Here is a 25,345-nt window from a genome sequence, read left to right on the forward strand (position 1 = left end):
TATTCATCATTATGAGGTAAGCATTATTGAGTTATTGAATACATTGAGAGATTGAGCTTGCTTCATTTGTTCGTCTGAATTAACTTGTTCGTCAAAGACGAAACTCGACTACACCGGTCTAAAACCGTTCGACTTGGGGAGATCGAATTCTGCAACATTTGTTTGTAAAGGTGGGGTGGGAAAAAAGGGGTGAGAAAAAAAAAAGAAAAAAAAAAAACATGTGAATCCCATGGTGGACTGAAGAAGAAGGAAATGAAATGAAAGAAAAGTGTGAAAAAGTGTTAATTGTAAGTTTCACATTTCACTTTTTCATAAAGTTCCAAATATTTTGTGGGGTTTTGAAAATATTTGGCGTGGAAAAGTTGCGTTGCCATCTCACTAGACAAGTTTGTGACTTTTCCACTCCAAACAACCAAACAATATACACTTTTTGGATTTAAAAGAAAAGTAATAAAATTTTGTTTTTTTTCAAGAATTCTTCCCACCCCTTTTTTCCCACCCCATCTTCATTTTACTTGGTTTAAAACCTTTTGTTTTCAAAGTTACTCCCCATGATTCTAACTTGGTATTTATCCCTACTTATGTCTTATTTATTAAAACAATATCGTTAGCAAAAAATGTGCACCATAGAACCGCATCTTAAATGTTTTTTGGTTAAATCATCTATTATAAGTGCAAATATATGTAGACTTAAACCTAATTCTTGATGTAGTCTTACAAGAATAAAAATTTCATCACCTTATCCCCTCGCCAATTCTTATATTTGTCATTAAACCATTGTATATAACTTGGATTATATCCACATGTTTACTTGCAACACTTATTTTTTCTACTACCATGCTCTAGAAACGTCAACCTAAACGTTTTTTTAGGTCAATGAAGACGGTTTGGAGATCTTTTCTATTTTTTTTTATATATTTTTATAATTTTCCTAATAAGATAAATAAATTTCATTGTAGATTTTTTTTATATAATCAAATTAGTTCTTCGTGATAATCAACCTTTTTTTAATTTTTTAATTTTAAATGGATTTAAATTATTCTCCCCATTCATGGTATAAATCGTCAGTCTATGTCTCTGCAGTTTTTACTGTTTTGAAAATATGTTGTATTTTTGTAAATTAAGACGACAATGCTTCTCCACCATCGATCACTTTCTTACCAAATTTTGCCTTTCTTTCGGTTTAAAACTGCATAGAGCTGCTATTGGTATTTTAGCATTGGGTGATGCACCAAGGCAACTCAAAGTAGCGTTAGAGACACGAACACCATAAAGCTTTGCAGTTTCGAGAACAGGGACGGAGGGAGAGGAAAGATGTCTCAGTCAATTTTCTGCGTAAACTCCCCAAAAACCTTCCAGAAGAGAACTTCACTCTTGCCAGTCTCCCCTGGGCTCTCTTCTTATCGTTCTTCTTCTGTGTCTACAAGACTGGGTAGGAAATACCCTTCTATTCAACTTGAAACATTGTCATGCCAATCGCGACCGTCTCTCGAAATCCTCACCAGAGATGACTATCAGGAGGAGGTGGTTAACGCCATTCGGACAGCCTTGCCAAACTGTCTGGCCGAAACACATCTTCATAAAACCGTTCCTGGTCTAACATCCAAGACCAGAGGCAAGGTATTTCTTTTATCTACTACCGTTTTCTCTTACAACAGCTATTGTGAAAGCCTTCTTCCTCTGCCAACCCTCAATTCCTTGAAGAATCGGGAAAAGCTAATACCTTTCCTTTTCTTTTAATCTTCTTGAGAGAATTTTGATTATCTGGGCTGGATTTTCCAGGTGAGGGATATTTATGATGCTGGGGATTATCTTGTTTTGGTCACTACCGATCGCCAGAGTGCTTTTGACAGGGTTCTTGCTTCTATTCCCTTTAAAGGCGAGGTATGCTATTAATTTTATGGTCTCATCACTGGTTTTTGTATAGACATTTTTAGTATGCCACTTTAATGAGCCAATTTTAAAAGGAAAATGCCATATTGTAACTTAGATTGAAAAGCTCTGATAAAGATTGTTTCTGTATTATGACGGGCAATGGGTTTTGGTATCTAAATCCTTTACTTCCTGTTAATGTGTTTGATTTGATTTTGTGATAACCGGGTTGTTAACTCCCCCTGGTATGACTTGCAGATTCTCAATCAGACGAGTTTGTGGTGGTTTGGCAGGACTCAGCACATCACTCCAAATGCGGTGATATCTGCTCCTGATAGAAATGTTACAATTGCAAAGAAATGCTCAGTCTTTCCGGTTGAGTTTGTGGGTGAGTTACTGTTGGAGTAAGGTCCTGGTTTCAGTAGTAGTAGATTGTGGTAAGTGTTAGGAAGAAAGAGAGGTACTTCCCTTCAAGAGTTTGTACAGTATAGATATATAAGCAGCAAAGGGATGTCAATGTAGGCTGAAACATAGTCACATTTTTTCATTCAATTATTTTTAATTGGTTGTGCATTGTTTTCCATTGATAAGCTAATGTTGATATTTGATTCTAGGAAATAAACTATCATTTTACCTACCTTGATTTTATACAAAATGTACAAGTTTAGAGACTAAAATTTAGTTGTCTTTTTGGGACCTCCAACGACATCGTTACCTAAACTCTCGTATGGGACAGACTGAAAGTACTGAAACAAAGAGAAAATATATCCATTTTGTTAGACCAAACGATCTGATGCGTGCTTCTGAGCAATACAGGTGGATTTTGGCTGCAGATTTGTGAAACTCAATGCAAATCTTTTTGATGCATAAGTGAAATTTGCATCAACGTCATCTGCTGCTACTTTTTCTTAAGTGTTTGTAATGTTAATGTATTCCTTATTCATCTAATCAATAATACTATTGTGTAGTTAGAGGTTATGTAACTGGAAGCACTGACACATCATTATGGACTGTATACAAAAAGGGCGTCAGAGAATATTGTGGCAATGTACTCCCTGATGGTGCGTTTCTGGGACTTGGGATTGTCCATCTTTTGTTTTACCCATCTATCGCTCATGTGGATTTTTAATGTCTCAGGGATGGTGAAAAACCAAAAGCTACCTGCAACTATACTCACACCAACTACTAAGGCTTCTTCTCATGATGTTCCTGTAACTCCCAGTGAGGTTTGTTACATCATTTTCTCACTAAAAGTGTTTTGTATCATATGTTGTTTGAATTGAATTATAGGACTGGAAGTCATAATAACCTTCGACTTGTAATATATTTGCCATCCTCCATTGGTCCTTTCTTGATGATTGATTGAGCCAATCTCTGTGAAGATTTATATTGAAGGAGCATCATTTTTCATTTAGCTTCAATATAAACTTCTTGTTTTTATGATTTGATTTTAGGCCTCGTTGCTTTGTTACATCTAATTCACATTTATGGGTTGAAAATGGAAATAACATGATATGATGTTTCTTTGTGCTCCTCTCTGTCATGAACTACCCCACCTTCCCCCCACGCTCTCACAGCCAATAAACAAAGACTCAAAAGAGAGAAAAAAAGAGAATAATAATCATTTACGCTTTTGTTAATGGTTTTGATGGTTACATATACGCTAAATTATAAAATATCTAAGAGATTTATGACAGTGAGAAAGGTTGAATTTTTTTTCTGCTTCTTGTGGTTGTACTGGCTTTGTCGAGATTATAATTTTTCTATGGTATGTGATTGAGAGATTAGATTGTGTTGGTTTCATCTAATGTGGGTGGCTAAGTTGGTTTAAACTTAATGCCTTTCTTATGTTCAGATAGTTGAACTAGGTCTCATGACCCAAGCTGAATATGATGAAGCAAGTAGGAAAGCGTTAAGCTTATTTGAATATGGACAGGTATTTTCCCTTACTATTCTAACATTTATGTTGCAGTATGAATCTTTGTGACTCTGTTAATGAAGAACCAGAAAAATCAATTGAGCATCAATTCCATGTACACATTTAAATCCCAACCCCATAATAAAGAAGAAAAGAATCTTCCTATTGCTGTCCCTCAGTAATATGTGTATGGGTGAGGTTCTCTTTCTTCCTATCTGTTCTCCAGGTCAATCACAGTCCTTGTACAGAGATAGAGCCCTTTAGTATGAAGTTCTATCGCTTCCCCATGATCTATTTTCATACTGACCATCTATTGTTGTCAATGAATATTTGAGGCATTGGCCTCTGGCATGTAGGTCAGATTTCCTGATTTCTTAGACTTTCCCTTTTCTTCCTACTGTCAATGCCCATTTTCATACTTTTCTTATCTCATTTCTTCTTGTTTATTCTTTAGTCCTCTTATTTTCATTTCCATTTGAGCGTATCTTAGTTTTCTCTACTTAATTCTAAAAGGATCCATGTAGCTGACCCATTTAGTTGGGATAAGGCTGAGTTGTTGTTGGTCTCTAGCATGTGATTGGGAATGTGCATGTATTCATGTCTCGAATGTGTAGTGCATGGGCTGAGGTGTTGATACTAATCATTCTTATGATTGCATGACCTTCTCTTTCTTTTCCTTCTCTTTCCCCCCCCCCCCCAACCACCCCCCCCCCCCCCCCCCCCCCCCCTCCTCTGGTATGCCTTCCTTTGGTTGTCATTCTAGATTAGAGTCGGGGGGGGGGGGGGTGGGAGAAAAGGCCCCCCACACGCGGGGGGGTGGGGGGGGGGTTTCCGCCCCCTTACGCTAGTATCCATGGTTTGTCTGATTTAAATCTGGATGCTGTTGGAAGGAATATTCCATGTGTTGTTTCTTCTACTTGCCAGCTTTGATTCAGTAGCATTGTCAAGACAGCGTTAAAACCCCCAAATTCATTTTATGTTGGAAAATGGCATTTATATAAGTCTAATCAAATTTGGAGTTGTTTCTTTCTTTTTTAAATATAGCATGTTGCAATGGAACATGGCCTGATATTGGTAGACACAAAGTATGAATTTGGAAAGGCACATGATGGTACAATTCTTTTAATTGATGAGGTGAGCCATCATTTTCTCAGAAGTGTCATGGTGTTTGTTCTTGTGATAAATAATCGACGTTAGAAAATTAAATATTTTCTTGTAATTATTTATCTATTTAAAATTCTTTTTAGGTGCATACACCTGATTCAAGCAGATATTGGATTGCACAATCATATGAGGAGCGCTTTCAAAATGGACTTGAACCACAAAATATTGACAAGGTACTGATTTGTCTTTTCTATAATCACAGTTTTTACTGATCCTTCTGTATGTTGTTTGGGAATACTTATAAAACTTTGCATTATTGATGAGTTGATGATTGCATATGATTGTCATGATGGTTGCCATTACATGAAATTTTGGTATATTGTTTCCTTTGTATATCTGTAATTTGTTTTCTTGGTGATATGTCCTCAATGGGCTAGCAATGGTTCCTGACATTCAGAACATTGTTCTGTTTCTAGGAATTCTTAAGGTTGTGGTTTAAAGAACATTGCAATCCCTATGAAGATGAGGTAAATTACACAATTTGTTTGGGATATGCTTCCTTGAATTTTGCATGTGATGCCATACATGAAATCTTATCTTGTTGGGCTGAAATGTATAGGTCCTTCCTGATGCCCCTGAAGAACTTGTTTGCGAACTTGCAAGGCGGTATGTCATTTTTCTCTTATTTATCCCATCCAGTTTAGGCCATATTTGGAGAAAATGAATTATGGACACCCTGAGAATGTTATTTATTTCTATCTTCCCTATTATTGGCATTTGATGTCCTTATATATATCTCTATATATATATCCGGTTTTTGTTTCTTAATAGTTTTTACTAGTAAAGGAAAAAATATGAACTTTTATAGGAAATACTAAAAAGTTAAATATAAAGTACAATTATATTCTATACTGTTATATAAAGGTATTAAACCCTCTTAGTTTCTTTGTTATACCTTTCTTCTTCCTAAGATACCCTAGTCTAATGCCTATTTGTGAAGGATGATCAGTGAAGAAAATATCATTCACATACCTGTTCAATCTAGTTAGACAGTGAATGAAGAAGAAGAAGACACACAGTTGGCACTAATTAAGTTTGGATTTATCATTTATGTAGTTCCATTGTTCTTATATTACTCAATTAAAGGCTGTATCCATTCTGGTTTTATTGCTAATAAATGTTGCAATTTACTTGTCAATCTTCTCTTTCAGCTCTTCCCATTTCCTGGTCACTGTGTCCTGTCTTATTTTTAGTTCTGGAATTCAGTATTTCTAGGTTGTCATTCTACTGATATTCCCAGAATTTGAGCCAGCATTTGTGTTCTTCAATTTGGTTTCTTGTAAGTAATAGCTGGATCTTAAGTAGTTTGACAATGCATCACATGCATGTTGCATCTCAAGAATATTGAAGTGAGCATAACTGTTTGACTTGAAACTGCGTGGGAAGAAAGCCCATAAATAATCTCAGTCACTGCATTCAGGCAGGGATGGCCTCTCAAATTGAACAAAGCTGTAAATTTGATGCAGATCTGAAGGTCAGATTTTGAGATGTGGTGAAATCCTACTTTGAGAAGGTATCTGAATACCCTGATTCAGATGCAGAATCAATAGAGGAATTGAATGATCGATCATAACAATTAAGCATGCTGTAAACTATATTCAGAATCTGAATTTTCAAGTTCAGTTTCAGGAAATCAAGAATTGAAGAAGCTGAATGCAGGTAGGAGACCTGAAATTGACTAAAATTTAAGAGCTTGTAAAACCATGAACCTTACCGTAACTAGCATCAAACTCAAAATAGATATGAGCAGAAACCAATGGCAGAAAACTGTCTTCTTTAGCAACGCAGGATTAAAGAGATGTAAGAAATCTGCAATTGGGTGTAAGAAGCTAAGAGAGATCTTATCTGAAATCGGTGGAGAAAGGGGTAATGGGTAAAAAAATAATCAGAAATCCTGATTCTGGGGTTGTGTGGCCCGTCGCGGCTGCGGTTACTGCCTGCTTTGTTTTGGGTTTTCTGTTTCTAACTGGTGGTTGGGTTGTTTTCTTCTGTTTTCTTTTTGTTGTTTTCGTGGTCGTTTCTCCCGTCCCGGTTCGTTTTCTTTGTTTCATGTCTTGCGTGGGTTTCCTCCGTGTGTGGTTTCTTTTTTCTGCTTTCTTTTGCGTCTTGGTCGTTTCTCTTTTTTTTCTGGGCTCCTTCTGCTTGTTGTTGGTGGCCCTCGTGGTCGGTGCTTGTGTTTTCGTTATTCGGTTGTGTTTTTTCTGTCTTTTTTTTCTTTTCCTTGTTCTCCTGTCTTCTTGTCCTTTTTTTTTTTTTGGGGGGGGGCTCCGTTCTCCTGCTCTCGTTTTTTCCTTTTCGTTTCCCTCTTTTTTGGTTTCTCTGTCTGTGGTTGTCCCCTTTTTCTTGGTGGCTTTTCTGCTCGTACTTCTTGTCTATAGTCATTTCACAAAATCATGGGTGTGGTTTTCCTCATCTTCTTGTTGCTTATAGATCTAAAACAAATGAAGTACATTCCACATTCAATATCTTGAATGCTACTCAAATTAACAGGATGACCCTAACCTGTAGCAGACAAACACCTTGATTCTTACCTTTTTATCTTTCAATGCTTATGACTAGAACCCCTGGACAGTCCTTTTTCCCCATGCTTATATGGGTTGAAACAGATCTTGTACCCTCTTTTCTTAGTTCTTGGCCACATCACTTACACCACTTTTCTTATGAGTTCAATCTCTCTAATGTCAATGGCCTTGCTCTCTCTCTCTTTCTCTGTGTGTGTGTGTGTGTGTTTCTTTCTCAATTCCTTGTTTATCAGTGGATGAGGTTATGTTTATCAATATTTTCAAGGGGGAAGTAAGTTCTCTGGAATACTATTTAGTGTAAGGATGAAACTGAAGAGAAAAAAGTCCCCAGTATGTTGTTCATGCTCCACTGTAATTAGAAGAAAATTCATGCACCAAATCAAATCAGAAACGAGTCTAGAAATTAAAAGGTTAAGATTCTGCCAAACCAGTGTGGAACTTGTTCAAATTTGAAATGAATGATAATAGGCTGCAGATAAGCACTGAAAGTTTCTCTAAGTTCTGGTGGTGCAATCCAGATATATGGCAGCTGTTCTCAAATCAGAAACTAGGTTCTGCATGCCTAATCAGCCATGTGGTGGGACTTAACATGGATCAACAAAGGTCATTGGAGGTGATGACTAGCTCAGATGGCCCTTCAAGTGGATTAAAGCAACAGCAGCCTCTGATGGACCTTCAAGTGGTCGAGGTAACATGGCACAAGTAAGGCAAAGATTTATTCTCAATATCTGTTTCAATTACGCCAGCAATTGATGGTGGAGGACATTAATAGCTTAGGCAAGGTTTCAATAAAAATAGAAACTAGCTGAATTAGAAGTCAAACTGAATTTAGAGACCAGGTTCTATAAATCAGCCAAGAATGCAAACGAAAAACTAATAATTATGTAACTACAGAGCGCTGCAAAATTGGTAACTCAACTGCAATCAAACTTTGCATGTGGCTCTGAGCAAAATCTTCTAGGACTATTCCCAAGAAGGTAAAAGATGCACTGTGACACTGCTGATGTGACACTGACATGAACAAAATTAAATGTAACCTGCTGGTTCTGGTTGATAATTGAAAGGAAGCCCTTCAATTTGGCTTATCGGGGGGTGGTCTTGCCAGATGGAACAAAGATTACAGTGCTGGATATTAGAAGTATTTAAATGTTATGCTAATCAAATGGATTCATTTTCAGATTACAGGATGTTAGATTACATTTTACTTTCTGTCATATAGGACCTATCTCTTTTGGACAAAATTGAACCTGCAAGTCTGCCACATGGAGGAGAAAGGAGGAGTTTGGTTATAAATAGGGGGAAGGTGTGAAGAAAGTTTATGGGTTATTTGGGTAGGGTTTATTAGCAGCCTTTGGGTGAGGGCACCGTGGGGTGTAGGGGGTGACTGGCACCATTAAAACTAGTGTTATCTTTTGTTGTGTTTGTTCCTTTGTTATTCCAGTAATAGAATCTTGTTGGTTTTCGTGTTTGATTCAGGGTTCCTATCACTGTCACTTAAACAATTCATTAGTTGATAGAGGGAAATGATATCTCTGGACGATGGAAGGCACTTAAGGATGAAGATGATGCCTAAACTCATCCTCCATTTATCTGTTTCTATAGATCATTAATGGGGATATACTGCAAAGCAAAGAAGAAAGAGAGTGTCAGTGATTCTGCTGAGGAGAGGAAAGGGAAGTGGGGAACAAAATTAAAGAATAGATTTTTGTAAAATTAGAAGAGCAGGGGCAGACTTCAAGAGAAGTGGTGAGAAAGAATATGCATGGCTTAGGCCTTGTATTTAGCATGACCTTGAACATAGCTGATTGGAAGGCAAGAATCTATGTAGCCGACCCCCATTTAGTTGGGACAAGGCTTGTTGTCAGTTGTAGATTATTGTAAAATTACCTTGTACACCCTATAACCTACAAAAACATATTTAGTGGTAAAAAAAAATGTGTGCATATATACTGTGTTGTGTACTTGTGTGGTACAAAGTTTGTTAATACTAAATAGATAATTGCCATGAACACATAATTTTGAGAGTTTTGGTTATTCTGTTTACAACTTGGAAGTGGGTGGCTAGAAGTAACTCAACATGCACTCTTGAGCCAGAATTACTGATCCTTATGAGGGTGCTGGCTTTTAGTGTTACTGTTGTTGTTTTTTATTCATTTATTTATCTTTCATTTTTATTTTTTAACCCTTCTCTGAGTTGCTGATATAAATTTATCTTTGTAAATCCAATGTATGTTTTACATATTTGTTTGTATAGGTGTGAACTACTTTAGATGTTTGGGGTCCTTCATAAGTAAAGAAGGTAAAATATAGAATGACATTCTGGAATTTTACAGAGAATTAAAGTGGGACGGATGAATTTTTTTTTTTTGTGGGGGGTTGGGGACTGATCCTGGAGTGCTGCATGATTGGCATGCCTTCGGAGGTTGAAGGAAACTTCTGTAGGACTGTTGTACAACCAGCTGCAGCTCAAAGTGATGGGCTGTTGAGTCAAGTCATATTGGAAAGTTATGTGCGGCAGAGATGAGAATGTTAATATGGATGTGTAGAAAACTAGGAGGGATAAAGTACATAATGAACATACTAGAGTGGCCTTGGGACTTCTAGGAGTTGCCTTAATCAATAATGACAAGACCTAAGAGACTTGTTTAAGATGGTATGGTAGTATTCAACAGAGGCCTGAGGGATGCACCAATGAGGAGGAGAAATATGCTTGTGGAAGGAGGTAAAAGAGCTATTGGCAGGCTTAAATCAGCATAGGAGAACCCAGGAAGAGCATTCATAGTAGTCTTGCACCAGGTATTATCATGGATAGAACTTATTAGAAAGCAAGGATCCATATAGCAGAATTGCTCACCTACTAGAACGTGACTAATTCATCTTACTCTCATCTACAGTTTTTGTATTTGTTTTTCATTTTTCTTCTGTCGTTTTCCTCCTTTCAGTCTTCCCATCCATTAGGTTTGGAAAAGGCTGAGGTTTTTTGTTGTTGTTGGTGGTGGTGGTGGTAACTTTTTTTTTTTGCTTATGGCAGATATATAATGCTGTATGAGACAATCACAAACTCAAAATTTGAACCGCCACAAGAAGAGGTAGTTCGACACTCTGATACCAATATTTCTTAATGTCGTATAACTCATTTGGGATCCTCTGTGCAGGAGCCAATACATGATCGGATATCTCGGAATGTATCACTAGCACTGTCGTCATTAAAGTGATGAACGTGCGAGCCATAAACAGTTCCACCAGATTTTGATGCTGAGCTCCTCAGATGCTTAATCTCCAATCTGGAATTACTAGAGCTAATTTTTCTCATCATTCAGGTGTTTTCTGTGATTCTGGATTGGTGAAATAAGCAATCAACCATCGACACTTTCAAGTAGGGGGGAACTTCATTTTTGTTTCATCAACATGCCGTACTTTTTTTTGGAAGTCTCAGCTTTAGGAACAGTAGTCAATGTGGACAGGGAAGAGCAGGATCTTCGGAGAAGCAAGCCTGAGGATTAGTAATTCTAAATGGCTCCTCTTGGGGTTTATATTTGATTGTATAAAAAATTTAAGTATTATTCTCTCATTTCTTTTACTTGCACTCTCCAGTCGGGGCTAAATTGGAAGTGCAGGCTGTTAGCTTTACCTTGGTACTTTTTACAGTCTTTTCACTTGGAATCAACAGAAGTTGTTCTAGGAGCCATACTTTAGTGTGAAATGTACCTCAATGGATGAGCCATGATGGCCAACAAAATGGAACAATAGAAAATGGACTTTATCATCATATATATTTCCTGATTGTGTTACCACAGGATGGATTCGGATTTTTCCAGAGGGTTCTGACTTTTGAGAAGATGATTTTATCATTTTTTAGGTAACAATTAATAAGAATAAGAGATCTTGAGCTTTTTTTCGCATCAGGATTTGACCATCAATTTTGGCATGGACCGTTGTGGTTCTTCATGCCTAGGATGCTACTATGCTAGAATATCAAGCCACCACCTAAGAAAATCATGAGAGAGAGAGAGAGAGAGAGAGCAGAGAGCAGAGAGCAGAGAGCAGAGAGCAGAGAGCAGAGAGCAGAGAGCAGAGCAGAGCATATTCACCAGTGTCATAACCCAATTTAGACTATACCGAAAGCTGTTGTTTTCCCACCTCTAATGGTTGATAGAATTTATCTGCCATTACAATCACTCAGTTATGATCCATCTTCTAAACATCGTTACTCTGAGTTGCTCACCTGCAGAGGCTTCCAATTTATACATCCATAATGATAAACGTTTCATCTTGCCAGCTGAGTTGCTCTGTAAAACTCTTTTCCACCAATTGGAATTTCTCTTTTAACCCTGATCTCCTCCTTCCTTTCTTATAGGATCCATTACTGTGGTCACATACATGGTTTATGACCAGTGGACAAGAGCATATGTGGTGCAGGACCCTTACAAATGCGCTGAATTCTTTATCACCTATGCCGCTGTAGAAAACCCAATGTAACCAAGACTGCTCTTGTCCCTGATGCATTTAAGCATAAGGTTCATAAAGCAATCATACCTTCTGGTAAGACACATTGCAAGGTTTGCTCAGATATCTCCCCATCCAACCTTTACTTTTGAGCATATCCAAAATTTTGAGTCTTCAATTAAGTTCCAATATGTTATCTTTTCATCTTGAGGACTCAAAAACTTTTGCCTTCATTCTTCTGGCATTAGTAACTTAACTCATCCTCAGTTCTCCCACTACTGTAACTCTCACATCACAAAATCTAAAGAAGTCTGTACGATCCATTCAGCTTATGCCCAAAACCACTGTGGTCAATCTTCGATAGAGATCCTATTGACACATTCAATGAGTGCAAACGCCTCCTCATCTAACTTAATTTCATCTTTTGCCATCATTGGAAGGATTTGTGGAGCTGGTTTTCCAGTACGAATATGCACTCTAAGCAATGACTTATACAATGGCAAACTAACAAGACCCAACTTCCGGAGAACCTTCACATACCTCTTCATATCCTCCAGACTCCCATTTTTCTCAAAGTGACCTGCAATGGACACAGTGATGGCAGGTGATGGACGCCAATGACAATGCTTCAACATGGCAAATCCTTTCTTCATGGCAGCAATGGCTTTCTCCATCTGTTGATTTTTCACCCATCCCTCCATGAGAATCTCCCATGTCTTATAATTTGGTGAACCACCTTTGTCCAAAGTGTGCTGATGCAGTGATTCAACTTTATCCATCCATCCTTTCCTCATGTAAGCACCAAGAAGGACATTGGAAACTCTGATGTCATACTTCCCACACACCGACTCCCATGCTGTAAAGACTCTCTCAGCTTCTTCAATATCATTAACCTTCACTAAACACAGAATAATGCACATGTAGTTGGCACAAGTCATTTCCCCCCCTACTACTTTACTGGCTTCCCAGAGCCTCAGAACTCCTTCCTTGTTGTTTAAAGCAGCATAAAGTGTGATAAGGAAGAAATAACCAAGACGGTTGCATGATGATAATTTCTGTTCTGCAGTCCTGAGGGCCAAAAGGGCTTTATCAACCACTCCTGATTTTATATATATGTTGGCTAAGGTAGAGTGAGTGCTCCAACCTACTTGCACATTTCTGTCATTCATCATTTCCTTGTAAACCATCTCTGCTGATGCAACTCCTGACATTTCACTGCAAGAATTCATCCAGAGGTTGTAAGATAGAACATTGAGTGGAATTTTGTTCTGCTTCATCTGTTGGATCACATTTGGTACTTTTTCAAACTGACATGTAGCCACATACAGCTTCATCATTTCAGTATATGCCTGAGGGTTTACAGTTAAACCCAAGTCTTGAATCTTTAACATGATATCCTCAGCTTTATCAGTGGCTCTTTCTTTTACATAGGAATGAAGGATTGGGAGATAAGCTGCTCTTTGTGCACTCCTGTTAGGGATCTTTTCAAAATAATCTTCAGCCTCGGATAAACCATAGACTTTGATTATCAACTCTACTCTAATGGCATACTCAGTTGATGAAATTTGCATTCGGAAGCTTTTTTGAGCTTCCATCCATGCCAGTATCTGCATAATAAGGAGAGACCATGTTTAACACCAACAGAATGAACTGACCATGACAAATAGCTTCACCAAAATGCATCCAGTAAGCCACTCATGAATACTGATCTGAACTTAGAAGTTTCATTCACAGAGTTCTAGCCAAACAGGGTTCAGCATTGGTGCAGATTGGTTCTCAATATTCCAAAAAAGAAACAAGTCATTGAGAGAATGGGAAAAGGTAACAGAAATAGAATTGGACACCTGAGAGTCATAAAGAATAATAAAACAATTGTTTTTCTAATCCTCTCCAGCTCCTGGAATTAGAATGGACAAGAATTTTAATTACTGTAGATGAAAACCAAATTTATTCCATCACAAATACTAGTACAAAAACATAACAGACCAGCAGAAGAACACAAGTGAAGTTAAAAGATTACATGGGAACTGATAAGTTCCATACTGTAACAAGATAAGACATAAGGACAAAAATGGCACTAAAGAATTGGATCCCTATTCTCTGCGGTACCTGGACCATAAAAATTCAACAATATTTAATCCCTTCTTGCAATTTGCTGCAAGTTTGATTCAATACATTCATCTATTTAGCAGTTCTTATCAATAAGCAAATGGAGTACTTTGGATTCTTCCATCAACTCAGCCTCTCTAAAGGCATCCAAAAGCCTGAGGCATATTGAGATGTCAAAATCTGCGGCAGAGGACTGTTTCCATTCTCCAAGAACTTCTTCTACTTCTTTTTGCTGCCCAAGCATCAAATAAGATGAAAGAAAACATATATAATTTCTGGTTGTCATTTTCTGTGAAGTCATTCTCAAATATTTCCATATTTCATCAATTTTTAGTTTGTTTCTCAAACCAGTATAAAGAATGATAAGGAAGTCATAGGTTATCCGTTCTCTCTGAGTACTCCTTTTATCAGCCTCAACTAAAGAGTTCGGTTCTGAGTTCACAAGATGACCTGTAGTAACATATATATTGGTCAGTTTCTTATATGTCACCCAACCATCATTAAAATTGGAATCATGACTCATTTCATCCAGAATCCGTTTTACACCATCAATGTCGAGAGAGGCTGCACATGCACTAATCCAAAGATTGTAAGTGAACAGATCTAGAGGGACACCCTGTGTTTTCAGCTCCTCAACAACCGTAGGGATCTTTTCCAACTGGCCAACTGCCATGTACAATGTCATCATCTCATTATACATAAGGGCACTCAAGGAAAGTTTTGATTCCTTAATTCTTTGAAAAAGTTTTTCTGCCCTTTCTGTAAGTTTTGCACTGGCATAGGAGTGAAGAAGTGCCACATAGGTTTCACCAGTTTTCACGTTCAGAGGTAGTCCTTCGAAGTAACGCTCAGCAGCATCAATACCAAAAACTTTGTTCATCAAGTCAATGCGAACTGCATAGTCAGAGTCCAACAACTCATACTCTGGATGGGCAACCATCCACTCTGATATCTGCAAGCTTATATCAGTTCAAAACAGGTTTTGATAGCTAGCTACAATAATATGTATAAATTTTTTTTTTTACTGATGTCTGAAAGTCAAGCAGTGCAGAACTCTAAGTTCAATTGAAAAGCGGATCCATAGTCCAAAATCGGACAGAATCAGTTAGCAATTGACCACTTATAAAATCAAATTAAGCCTCCAAACTCATGGGCTAGAAGCTGGAACTAACATTCAATAGGCCTAAAACCATTGAAAGAGTTGTGCCACTGATACTTAAGTTTATTGAAAATTAAAAAACCTACTAAAAACGGCTGAGAAAAGCATATAGTTTGCATAAAAAACATAGAGAACATCTTCAGGAACCAAAATAACGATTCCATCAATGAAATTGATGAGGTTACCTAAAATGAACTTGATGTAGACTAACTTACTTCTGCATCATCATAAATTGGCCTTTTTAATTGAAATTGCTTCTGGTCTTGTTGGTGGTCTCAATGTCATACAACATGGCTTTTGATCCAGGATCACAGTCCATGATTGCTCTTCAAAAATTATTTGACAAGAGATACTTGCCAAAACTTTTCAATAAATTTTATTTTCAGTGTTAGTCAACACAGCAACAGAGAGAATATGATTATGGCCGCCTTATGGGTCTACTTTTATAAACTGTAATGTAATTAGCAAATTCTATAAGCCAAAAATCATAGTTGAAGTCCAATGCAAGATTAAGTAGTTAATTTCAATTTTATGTTGCTTACACATTGACATAATGTTGGGTTTTATTCTGTTTCTATTTTGAGTTTTATTTAGTTGCTGTTTTCTAAATCTCTCTATTAGTAAAAGGAAGTTAATAATTTTTGCAACAAAGCAATTTATTAATAAAGGAGGAGGCAGTCCCTAGCCTCCCCTGATTTTGACAGCTCTATGTATGTTTTGCACATGTGTGAGTGTAATGGACCAAGATATCCCTTTCTTTCTTTCTACCTTCTTCCACTGAATCCGTTGATCTCTCTCTTTTCTTAACCTGTCTGAGCTTTTCTTCTGAAGTTACATTCAATCCTATTGGATAACATACTGCTGGCTACAGCTAAGGTTTACTGAAGCTCAATCTCAGGGTTCCTACACCTATGGCTAGCTACTGGAATTCTAACAAATTAACTGCTTCCCCCTATTCAGTACTTAGAGACTGTTCAGCAGATACTTGGGATATCTGGGGAGTTTCATTCACTGTAAGTACCTTTCATTTGACCAGAAGCTGAGCCCTTCCACTCATTAGATGTAGTAACTAGTAAGCTATTAATTCTGATCACACTTGCTAACTTTTAAAACTGAGTCAATAATTCCTAATCTGACCATCAGATCTGAGCCACGTGTTTTGTGTTCAGCCATCCTAGAGGTCTGTTCAACCTTGATTTTGACCCCATCTGAGTTCTGGTTTGGTGTACTTACTAATTCTGTGATAGTTACATAACTTCCAAATCTAGTGTTGGATTTGCAGCAAAAATTAATATTTTGTTCAGCACCCAAGTAGGCAACCTTGACCAGAGTCTCATTGGCTACTCTGCAGCGAGTTACATAATTCCCTGTGTTTCCGGTTCAATATCCTGCCTTGCGACTCTGGTTAGGAACCCTTCACTTACCGAGTGGAAAGGAGAGCATGATACTTTGCTTGCTCCCCCTACCTGAAAATCCTAGATCCTTTTTAACCTTTCGGGGAAAAATAAGTAGCTGATTTCTTCACTGACCCTCTTTTTAGTAACTCCAGAGAGATTCCACCAATTTGGTTCTTGATATGTATTGCTATGAGTAAGCATCCCATTCTCCTACAACAACAGCTGTGGCGCGCCATATGAATCCATAATGTGGGATTCATCCTTGTATTTTATCAGCACGACTCACAGGCATTCTTGTACTTTCTCATATGAGAATGGGATCCAAACTCTCGCTATTGTCTTTGGCACTAGTAATGATGAGGAAGGAAGAAATCTATCCAGTTAAGGCTACCTTCTTTTCTCTGTCCAGAGATTGATGATCACACGATATTGTTTTCTTTACCCCTCCCTCTTTTCAGTAAGCCAAGTGCAAGTGTGCAAGTTGGATTCAACAAATTTTGGGGCACAAATCAGTTTCTGGAACCAGTAAATTTCAGACTTGTAAAAGGAATAGCACCTCTGGGAGCTTAACTGATAAGCCTTAATAAGAAAAGTTAATGAACACATAATAAGGCAAAGTTCATTAAGATGGTAGCTTATCAGTCACACAGTGGAAAAATTATGCTGTCAGACCACTGAAAGATAGGTCTAGGATTTGATTAGCCAGTTGCTATGTGTCATATTTCAGGACCTCTTCTAATCAGTTATCCTCCTAAGTATTTGCATGTATAGTTTGATTTTTCATCTGATCATGAATGCCCATGCAGCATCTTCTAGTACCTAGGTTTTCAGAGCTTAAATTTGCCACCATGAACATTGTCTGGGTTGAAACTTGACTCATGCGCTGGGGACAGCCACAACTACAAGTCTATCCTTCCAGAGAACTTGGGCCCTTATTCAGTCTACAATATATCAGAAGCTTGCGCCATTCTGAGCTGGTCTGTTGAAGGATGGATTATAAGATGATGAAGGATAGCGATGATTCTAGATTTGAACATAAGAGCAGTGTCGTGGGATTTTATTCATAATAGCTTGTGCATTGGAAGAAAATTTACAAAGGAATTGGACATGGTGGGGACATACAATGGAGGTACGCCATTGAACATCTAGAATGAGTCACCTTACATCGACTAGAGGCCTCTTTTCGTCAAACAAGAACAAAGTTAGGTCTTAGAACAAAAATTAGCATAGCAAATATTGCATAAAATAAGGCTTCGATAAGGTAAAAGTATTCAAGGGGCAGGAATTTTATTGTGGTCAGCCACTAGTTGTTTCTTTTAGCATAAATGGGGTTTTGCCATGGGGCTGATAGATCTCTAGAGAAACCAAATTGACAAGTGAGTCTGGTCACTAGTCTCCTGACATTTTCATTCTCTAGCCATTTTTTTCAATTTTCACCAGCATAGACAACTTGAAAATTGTAGCTAGCGTATAGTGAAACATATTCCTTAAAAGCATCTTTTCTTACAGGTGGGCGTTCCAATGAAAGCATTGGTACAAATTCTGAATTTGTCTTATGAACTATCATGTATACTACTTAGGACAAGAATTGCATCCCGACTATATAGTGAGAAATAATTACTGATAAACGAGATACACAACGCACTTAACTGGTTAAAAATTAAATTGCAACACAACTTTCATTTTCATCTCTCAAATATTTGTCTTCGATAGAAGATTAAGAAAGATGATAGGTCAATAATAAACCACCCTTTCCACAAAGTTTTTATTCAACGGGTACCAGAAAAAAGGCCACTGTTTTTGCAGCAGAAAATACTACTAACCTCTAGGGCGTGTTTGTAGCGTTGAGATTTCCTAAGTTCTTTGGAGATCTGTCTAAGTTCAGAAAGGGTGACTTTATTCCCTTCTGCAACCCATTTCTCAATCGCAGCTGCAGCGCTTCTCTTGGGGAGTCTGAGCTTGAAGATCCAACTTTTCAGATCCCCCGAATGAGATGGAGACTCTTCGAGCTCTTCACTGTTCAAGGAGGCCGAAGAGAGCGATCTCCAAACTCCCTTCTCCTCTATACAGAGATGCCGAAATAGAAGGTTTTGACTGCATTTTCTGAGGGTTTACAGAGGTGCTCCGAGTTAGTAAGACCAAAGTAGAAAGACACATTGATTGATTGTGAGAGAGAGAGAGAGAGCTTACCGTCCGAGGCTGTCGGAGAGCATCCGACGAAGAGCCATCGCCGCTGTTCTATTACCTCTCGACCGTCCACCGTCGCTCGCTTTCAGCCAAAGTGTGTGCAGACTAATGTGAAATGTTCAAAATCAGAAGGGCTTGCTTGGGATTTGCATAAATGGCTACCAGTAAGTAACACGGACCAAACCAGATTAATACTTTTGGACCGGTTCTGATAGAACCGGCTAAAAATCAGACCGCAACGAACTGACCTAAATTGTCAACTGAAAAACAAGTTATTGTGCTTGAAGACCTTTTGCTTTTTGAAGCTCTGTAGTATATTTAAATAGTTATCAAATTATCCCCCGGGGCTGTAATTGAGATGGTATAAATGACTCAGATGAATAGATGATTCAATTCTTTATTATAAAAAATTAAAAAAAGGAAAAAACAAACAAACAAACTATCCTTATATGGCTTAGATCCTCTATAGCACTAAGCATTTGGGACCTCATGGAGAATCTTATCCGAAATCAAGTCATATCATTATCAAGGAATTTGCTTTATTTTAAATGAATCATGGGGTAGTATTTTATAAGAATGAGGTAAATGTTGTATTATATGGGATTACAATGACGGTTTTGTAGCGACTTAATGCAAATGTGGACATAGTTCTTCGGTAACTATAGTTGAATTTAAAGCCATTATAAATGACATTTTTCTTGTTTCTTCTTTTAGGAGCTATCGATTTGCAAATCCATTTGAATTGCTTGCCTTTGATTTCTGCTTTCTAAGATCTCCAATCCTCTTTAGATTAGATGAGTTTCAATTCAGTTATTGATATTTTGAGATTTTGTTATTCGTTTAGTTATATTTATAGTATTGTTTTTTTTTTTTTTTTTTTGGGTTGGGTGGTCCCTTGGGGGGGTTGTCCTTTGTATGCAGATTCTCTTGTTTGTATGCTTTGATTAACTCTTACATAATATATTTAGGGATACTGTTTGCATTGATTTACTCCCCCCGTTAAAATACTATCCAACCTTTAACTGAACATTGGTGAGGGTGTAAAACCTTTATTTATTGTGGATTCTTCTAGTTTGTTATCTTTTTGACTTAACTCTTTCATTTAATATATTTAAACTTTTCTTGGCCAAAAAATTTGGGACCTCCCACATTTAAAGATCTTCAGTTGACATATGAACCACATGACCAATGAGCTTCCTTCTTTTGTTTGTGATTTATTACCCAGATATTTATTGCAAAAGGCAATGCCAAACATAATTATAATGAATATCCTCTCAGTCCAAACCTCTCAATCGTCTTGTTGTTCGACTGGCGGATGGGTGATGTGCCAAAAGGGAGGATGGCAACTGTCAAATAGAGAAAAATCACACCTTTTCAGAAATTTTACCCGTACAAACGTTGGTGTTGCCCACCACGCATCTGGATAGAGAGGACAGAGGGAGATGGGACGGAAAGAATCTGAATTCATATACGTAACTGTGCCAAAGAACGACATCAAGCCTTTTGTTCTTTATAACTTTGATGATCAAGTGATCCATTATATGAGTTAAAATTAAGATTGTAGACTGCAAAATTAAGTTTTGAAAATTTAGCAATACTTGCTGTAAAATTCTAAAATAGTTATTTGTTACACTTGTGTAGATGAAAGATGACGTCCAGGGTTTTCAGGTTGTGGCGTTTGATTGCTTTTCTTGTTTGCTCTGAGCTCACCATAGAGATAGGAGGCAAAACCCCACAACGATAGAGCCAGAGATATCCCCTTTTCAGCTTTGAATGACTCTTGGAAGAAGAAAACAGCCAGGACTTCTGTAATTGGTAGAACAGTGGTAATTATGACAGCCGCAAGCAATGAGGAGCCATAGAAGATGACCCCAATTGCTCCTAAGAAGAAAAATTGCCAAAAAATTGCACCAAATGCCACCACCAGGTAGTACTTAGCTTCCCCAAGTTCATACCCTCTTGCCTCTCTTGGAATAACCTAGCATTTTAAGTATTATTAGGGACAAAAGTAGTCGCTAATGACAAAGTTGCAGACTTGATCAAAGTCACTTCGATATATGGTAGATCAAAAACATGTATACTTGGGATATCACAAAGGAGTAATTAGATTAGGATCTATAGAGAGAGAAAAAGAGTACCTGGAAGTCTTTGTTGACGAGCATACCAATTGTACAGAAAAGAGTTGCAAAGATGGAAATGATCATCTGCATCTCGATAACAAGAGAATAGGTAATGGTCTGGGTGGCTTTCTTGTAAGTGAGCTCCACCATTGGCAGAACAAGCCCATACAGAGCTGCCGCCGCGAAGGTCATGAAGAAACCAATCAGATACTGCTTGTTGGATTCATGAGCGGGGCGGTCGCCGCTAGTATGGAGGCCAAGCACCACGCCAGCCACCGTTAACAACGCGATTGAATTGATAGAATAAGGGGTGAACCTTTGCCTAACAAGAAGGAAAGCAAAGAATGCAGTGAAGGCCAGATGGGTTGCGATTATAATGGAAACAGTGGAAACAGGTAAACGAGACACGCCGTATGCGTAGATGTAGTCGTCTAGTCCAGTGAGGATTCCGATTACGGCGCCGGCGATGAAGACGAAGGGTTTCATTAAGAAGAGTTTCGTGGCATCAGGTGAAGCTCCACTTCCCTTGCTCCGGCGGCGGCGGTGAAAGTAAGAAGCTGCGAAAGGGATTAGAATGACGGGCCAACCACCAGTCTCTAACCAGCTTGAGAACCAAATTCGTTTGCCACCGCGCAAGAAGTAGAGACGCAGTAGAAGAGGTCCGCCACAGTTGCCGGTGGCCAACATGGCACAGTTAAGCAAGACGAGTGTTCTTTTATGGGCTTTGTTCATCTTTGCATCCTCTTTCTTGAGCACCTCTTGGTGGTTAACCTCCATACCAGGCTCTATCTCCATGGCAATGGAGAGAGAGATTAGATTCTCTACCTGGGAGGAATTATTTGTGGTTTTCTTACTTGTGGGTTGTTCTCTTCTGTTTGAATTGTCTTATTTGGCCGAGTTTTTTGACTTGAAGTCTTGGCTATTTCCTCTTTTGGGGTTACCAGCCTCAAAGTCTGTAACATGGATAACTTCCTTTAATTTTAAGTTCAATTTTTGGCTTCTTATGATTTATGAAGATAAAATTGTTCATCAATTCCTACCTTATCCCACCTTATTATTGGAAAGCAAAAACACCTTCAAAATTATACTTGCTTTGAGTGCACTATTCCAATCTATTACCCTTTAGTTGATGTTATCCCATGGTGAATTCACAAATTTTTTTTTGAGTAAATTGCATTAGCACTTTAAAATGGAGGCTTTAAAACAATGACATCCTACTTTATATTTGAAAAACACATAAACTCAAAAATTAAATTTTTATTGGATACATTGGTCCAATTTATCATTGAAAACCGTTAAATTATTGTTATATTTTTAGGAATATTTTTGAAATTAAAAGAAAATAAACAATGATTTAAAGAGTTTTTAGTTTAATGTATCCAATAAAAATTTAATTTTTGGGTTTATGTGTTTTTCAAATATAAAGTGGGAGTGTCAATGCTTTAAGGCCTCCATTTTGAAGTGCCGGAGTAATTTTAAAATCCCAAAATTATCTTTTAAATTAAATGAGATTACCTAAATATTCTTGAAAAAAAAAAATTTATAAAGAGTTGTTGGAGAATATAAATATAATGAAAAAGAGTAGAAGAGATCTTTTATTCCATTATATATAAAGGTATAATGATATTTACGATTGTACCACTAAACATCTTAGAGAACCATTTACTTTTCAAAATTAAAGTAAGATGCCAATATTTAAAAACATCTATTTTGGAGTAGTGTTGAAATTTGGTCATTTATATGATATGAGAAAGCATTAGGTGCCTTACGAAAAAGGACAAAAAAACAAAAAAGAAAAGATAAAAAAACATAAGGTGAAAACAATTAATACTAGAATAGGAGAAATATACCATTTATCACTCTACCTTGTGTAGTATTACGTCAAATCCATCACTATATCCCTTAGCTTAATGGTTTTTTTAGTTTGTTTGTTTCTTAATCTTTGTAGTCATGAGTATGGGGTTCGTTCCTCTTTGCCCAAACAAAACTAAAGGCCATAATCTCTTGCTTCTCTTGGAATAACCTACCCCTGAGAGAAGAAGAGAAAAAAGTAATGTTAGCACTAAAGGCCATGTTTGAATATGATTCTACTCGAAGATTCAAGATGCAACAACTTGGTGATACGAGAAGGGTGATTAATTAGTGAAATCGCATCGATGATGTGAACAAACTTATAAAATTTAGCTAAGGTAATTCTATTATCTCTACTTCGTTTTCATTCAGTTTAGGGTTTTACAATAGTCCACAATTTATAGGCGTATTTTCACTGCCTTACCCTTTCTACCTCGGTCGGGTCGGGTTATGACCGATCCAATACAATTTAACATATATATTATAAGGGAAACCTTGACCCCAGAAAGACTCGAATTCTTGATTTTGGTCTTTGTCAATTTGTCAACTGAAACAACTAGCGGAGAAGACTTGGATTTCTCTATTCCAATCTCTTGAAGTATCTAGTACCTGGAAGTCTTTATTGACAAGCATTCCTATTGTAGAGAAAACACCATCTGCATTTCGATAACAAGAGAGTAGGTTATGGAATTTAAAAGCCTTTGCTTTGGGGGTGTCGGAGCACTTTGCTCATTTATATATGACCTAGTAAAAGTACACAGTGAACATGTATGTGCATGTCTTCAACTTGAATAATAATTTTGAAATATCAATAAAACTTTATTTGGTGGAAAAACCAAGATATAATACGTTGAGGAAAATAGCTAAACATTGAAAAAATATGACTTTGTTCGGTCTCGTCGTCGTCGCATTCTTCTGCAACTTCTTCAAAAGAGGTAGAGACAAGAGGATTGGTTCGGTTTAAGGTATAAGTTGTTTTATTGTTTTAATCTGGTTCAATTTGAAATTAATACGGTTATATAAAACTTAAAGACTTAGTGGCCACGATTTCCAGGAGGTCCACGCGGCGCTCATCTGTAGCGGCCGCTGGATGGCCGCTACAAAATGCGCCGTCGAGGATCTCAACCCATAAAGATGTACTAAGTTACTAACCAACTAAGCTAGCTATTGCATTTTGAGAGGAAAATGTGTTTTTTAAATAGTCTAACTCAAATGAAGATGATTCCAATTGTAATTAAGAATGCAAACAAGTTAGGAGCTCTACAAAGAGTAGAAAACATGATATCTTGTTTTCCAATGTGGATGACAGTGAAATAGTTCAGCAATGAGCCACAGGGAGATCCTGTCATTCTACCATTATCCTTCTCTAGGAATCGAAGCCTTCACTACTAGCAAGGACAACATTCAATAACTTTTTTTCTTTTCTGAATTTGAAGGGGTACGGATTCTAAAATTTATGGTGACGATATTTTCATGACCCATTGTACATTAACCAAATCTTTGCTGGTTTTTTAGAATATGAAACAAGCCCCTTAAGGTACCTCCTTGACTAACTTATGTTTTTATTCAAAATTTTATGTTACACAGTAAAATTTAATTATAATTTATTTTTAAAATAATTTTTTTCCTTTTGAAAAAAAAGAAGAAAAATAAATAAATAAATAAAGAAATGTCAATGAGATTGTATACTCCTAGAAGAGAAAAAAAATCCTGATGGATTATATTATTGGTTGGATATGCTAATGCTTGTAATTGATGCGAGTGTCATTTAATGAGAGTCAATTTTCACGACACCCCAATACTAAGAAGATCATATCGATTGCATTCTTAAGTTAGAAATAACGAAACATATACTATTTATCACTCCACGTTGTGTAGTAATACCTTGAACCCATCACTATATCTCTTAGGTTAATGATATTCTGTTGAGCATGAATGCACAATCAAGAAGAAGAACATAAATAAAATATACCCACAATGACAAGGAATTTTTTGTTGTTGGATAAATTTTCTTATATCCATCTGAGAAAAACAAAACTCTACTATTTCTTGAACACTTTTTACCTTTCTCACCACTTTACAAAATGCTACATTTTACTTGTCTTATCTAAATTATCCCACAACGACAATATTTATGGGGAAACTAAAAATCCTAATCTCCATACACTTAGAATTCTATCGTTGTACAAATAATTAACCAAAAAAATCCATTGTAGTTATAATTATAGCCAAACTCTAATTATACCGACCCACAAAATACAAGACATAAAACCCAAACTATTGAAATTTAACCTGTATGTCTCATTGTCTAGTGAAATGCCCATCTAGAGAAAATAAGAGAGTTTAGTCAATTTCTTCTCTTTATTTTTTTTAAGGTAAAGGATCAATTATGTTATAAGAAAAAATAAAATGTACAATCGGGATTAAGTGTGAAATCAATTTGCCCATAATTAGTGAGCTACATCAACCTAGTGAGAAAATCTAAATTGAGGTTGACTTGTTACATCTTTCTCTAGCTCTTGAATAATCCTTACCAACCGAGATGGAAATGAAGCATAAACTTGGCCTTTCGCCACTGATTTTGCCAAAAAGCCAGTCAC

General features: G+C 37.1%; 3 protein-coding genes across 4 annotated transcripts; 1 reads left to right on the plus strand and 2 right to left on the minus strand.

Moving 5' to 3' along the window:
* Positions 1-1,181: 1,181 nt before the first annotated feature.
* PUR7 (purin 7) lies at positions 1,182-11,298 on the plus strand. Its single transcript, XM_089152504.1, has 12 exons — positions 1,182-1,620; positions 1,783-1,884; positions 2,131-2,260; positions 2,841-2,933; positions 3,010-3,098; positions 3,728-3,808; positions 4,835-4,924; positions 5,038-5,127; positions 5,371-5,421; positions 5,514-5,560; positions 10,508-10,565; positions 10,632-11,298. The coding sequence occupies exons 1-12, from the start codon at positions 1,315-1,317 to the stop codon at positions 10,689-10,691; spliced, it is 1,197 nt and encodes a 398-aa protein (XP_089008630.1). The 5' UTR covers positions 1,182-1,314; the 3' UTR covers positions 10,692-11,298.
* A 269-nt stretch (positions 11,299-11,567) lies between these two features.
* Positions 11,568-19,025, minus strand: LOC149018187 (Tetratricopeptide repeat (TPR)-like superfamily protein). 2 transcript variants are annotated; one of them, XM_089152505.1, is made up of 3 exons: positions 18,778-19,025; positions 18,411-18,690; positions 11,568-13,529 (listed from the first exon to the last, which is right to left on the minus strand). In XM_089152505.1, the coding sequence occupies exons 1-3, from the start codon at positions 18,813-18,815 to the stop codon at positions 12,273-12,275; spliced, it is 1,575 nt and encodes a 524-aa protein (XP_089008631.1). In that variant the 5' UTR covers positions 18,816-19,025; the 3' UTR covers positions 11,568-12,272. The 2 variants fall into 2 exon arrangements, with proteins under 2 accessions (XP_089008631.1, XP_089008632.1); XM_089152506.1 differs by having other exon boundaries at positions 18,411-18,681; positions 18,778-19,024.
* Positions 19,026-20,199: 1,174 nt separating this feature from the next.
* On the minus strand, positions 20,200-21,884 carry LOC149018188 (purine permease 3-like). The gene is made up of 2 exons (XM_089154301.1): positions 20,913-21,884; positions 20,200-20,752 (listed from the first exon to the last, which is right to left on the minus strand). The coding sequence occupies exons 1-2, from the start codon at positions 21,687-21,689 to the stop codon at positions 20,402-20,404; spliced, it is 1,128 nt and encodes a 375-aa protein (XP_089010427.1). The 5' UTR covers positions 21,690-21,884; the 3' UTR covers positions 20,200-20,401.
* Positions 21,885-25,345: the final 3,461 nt, after the last annotated feature.

This window comes from Hakea prostrata, chromosome 4 (genome assembly GCF_041222555.1).
Source record: "Hakea prostrata isolate BN-2017 chromosome 4, UWA_Hpros_2, whole genome shotgun sequence".
Taxonomy (NCBI): Eukaryota; Viridiplantae; Streptophyta; class Magnoliopsida; order Proteales; family Proteaceae; genus Hakea; species Hakea prostrata.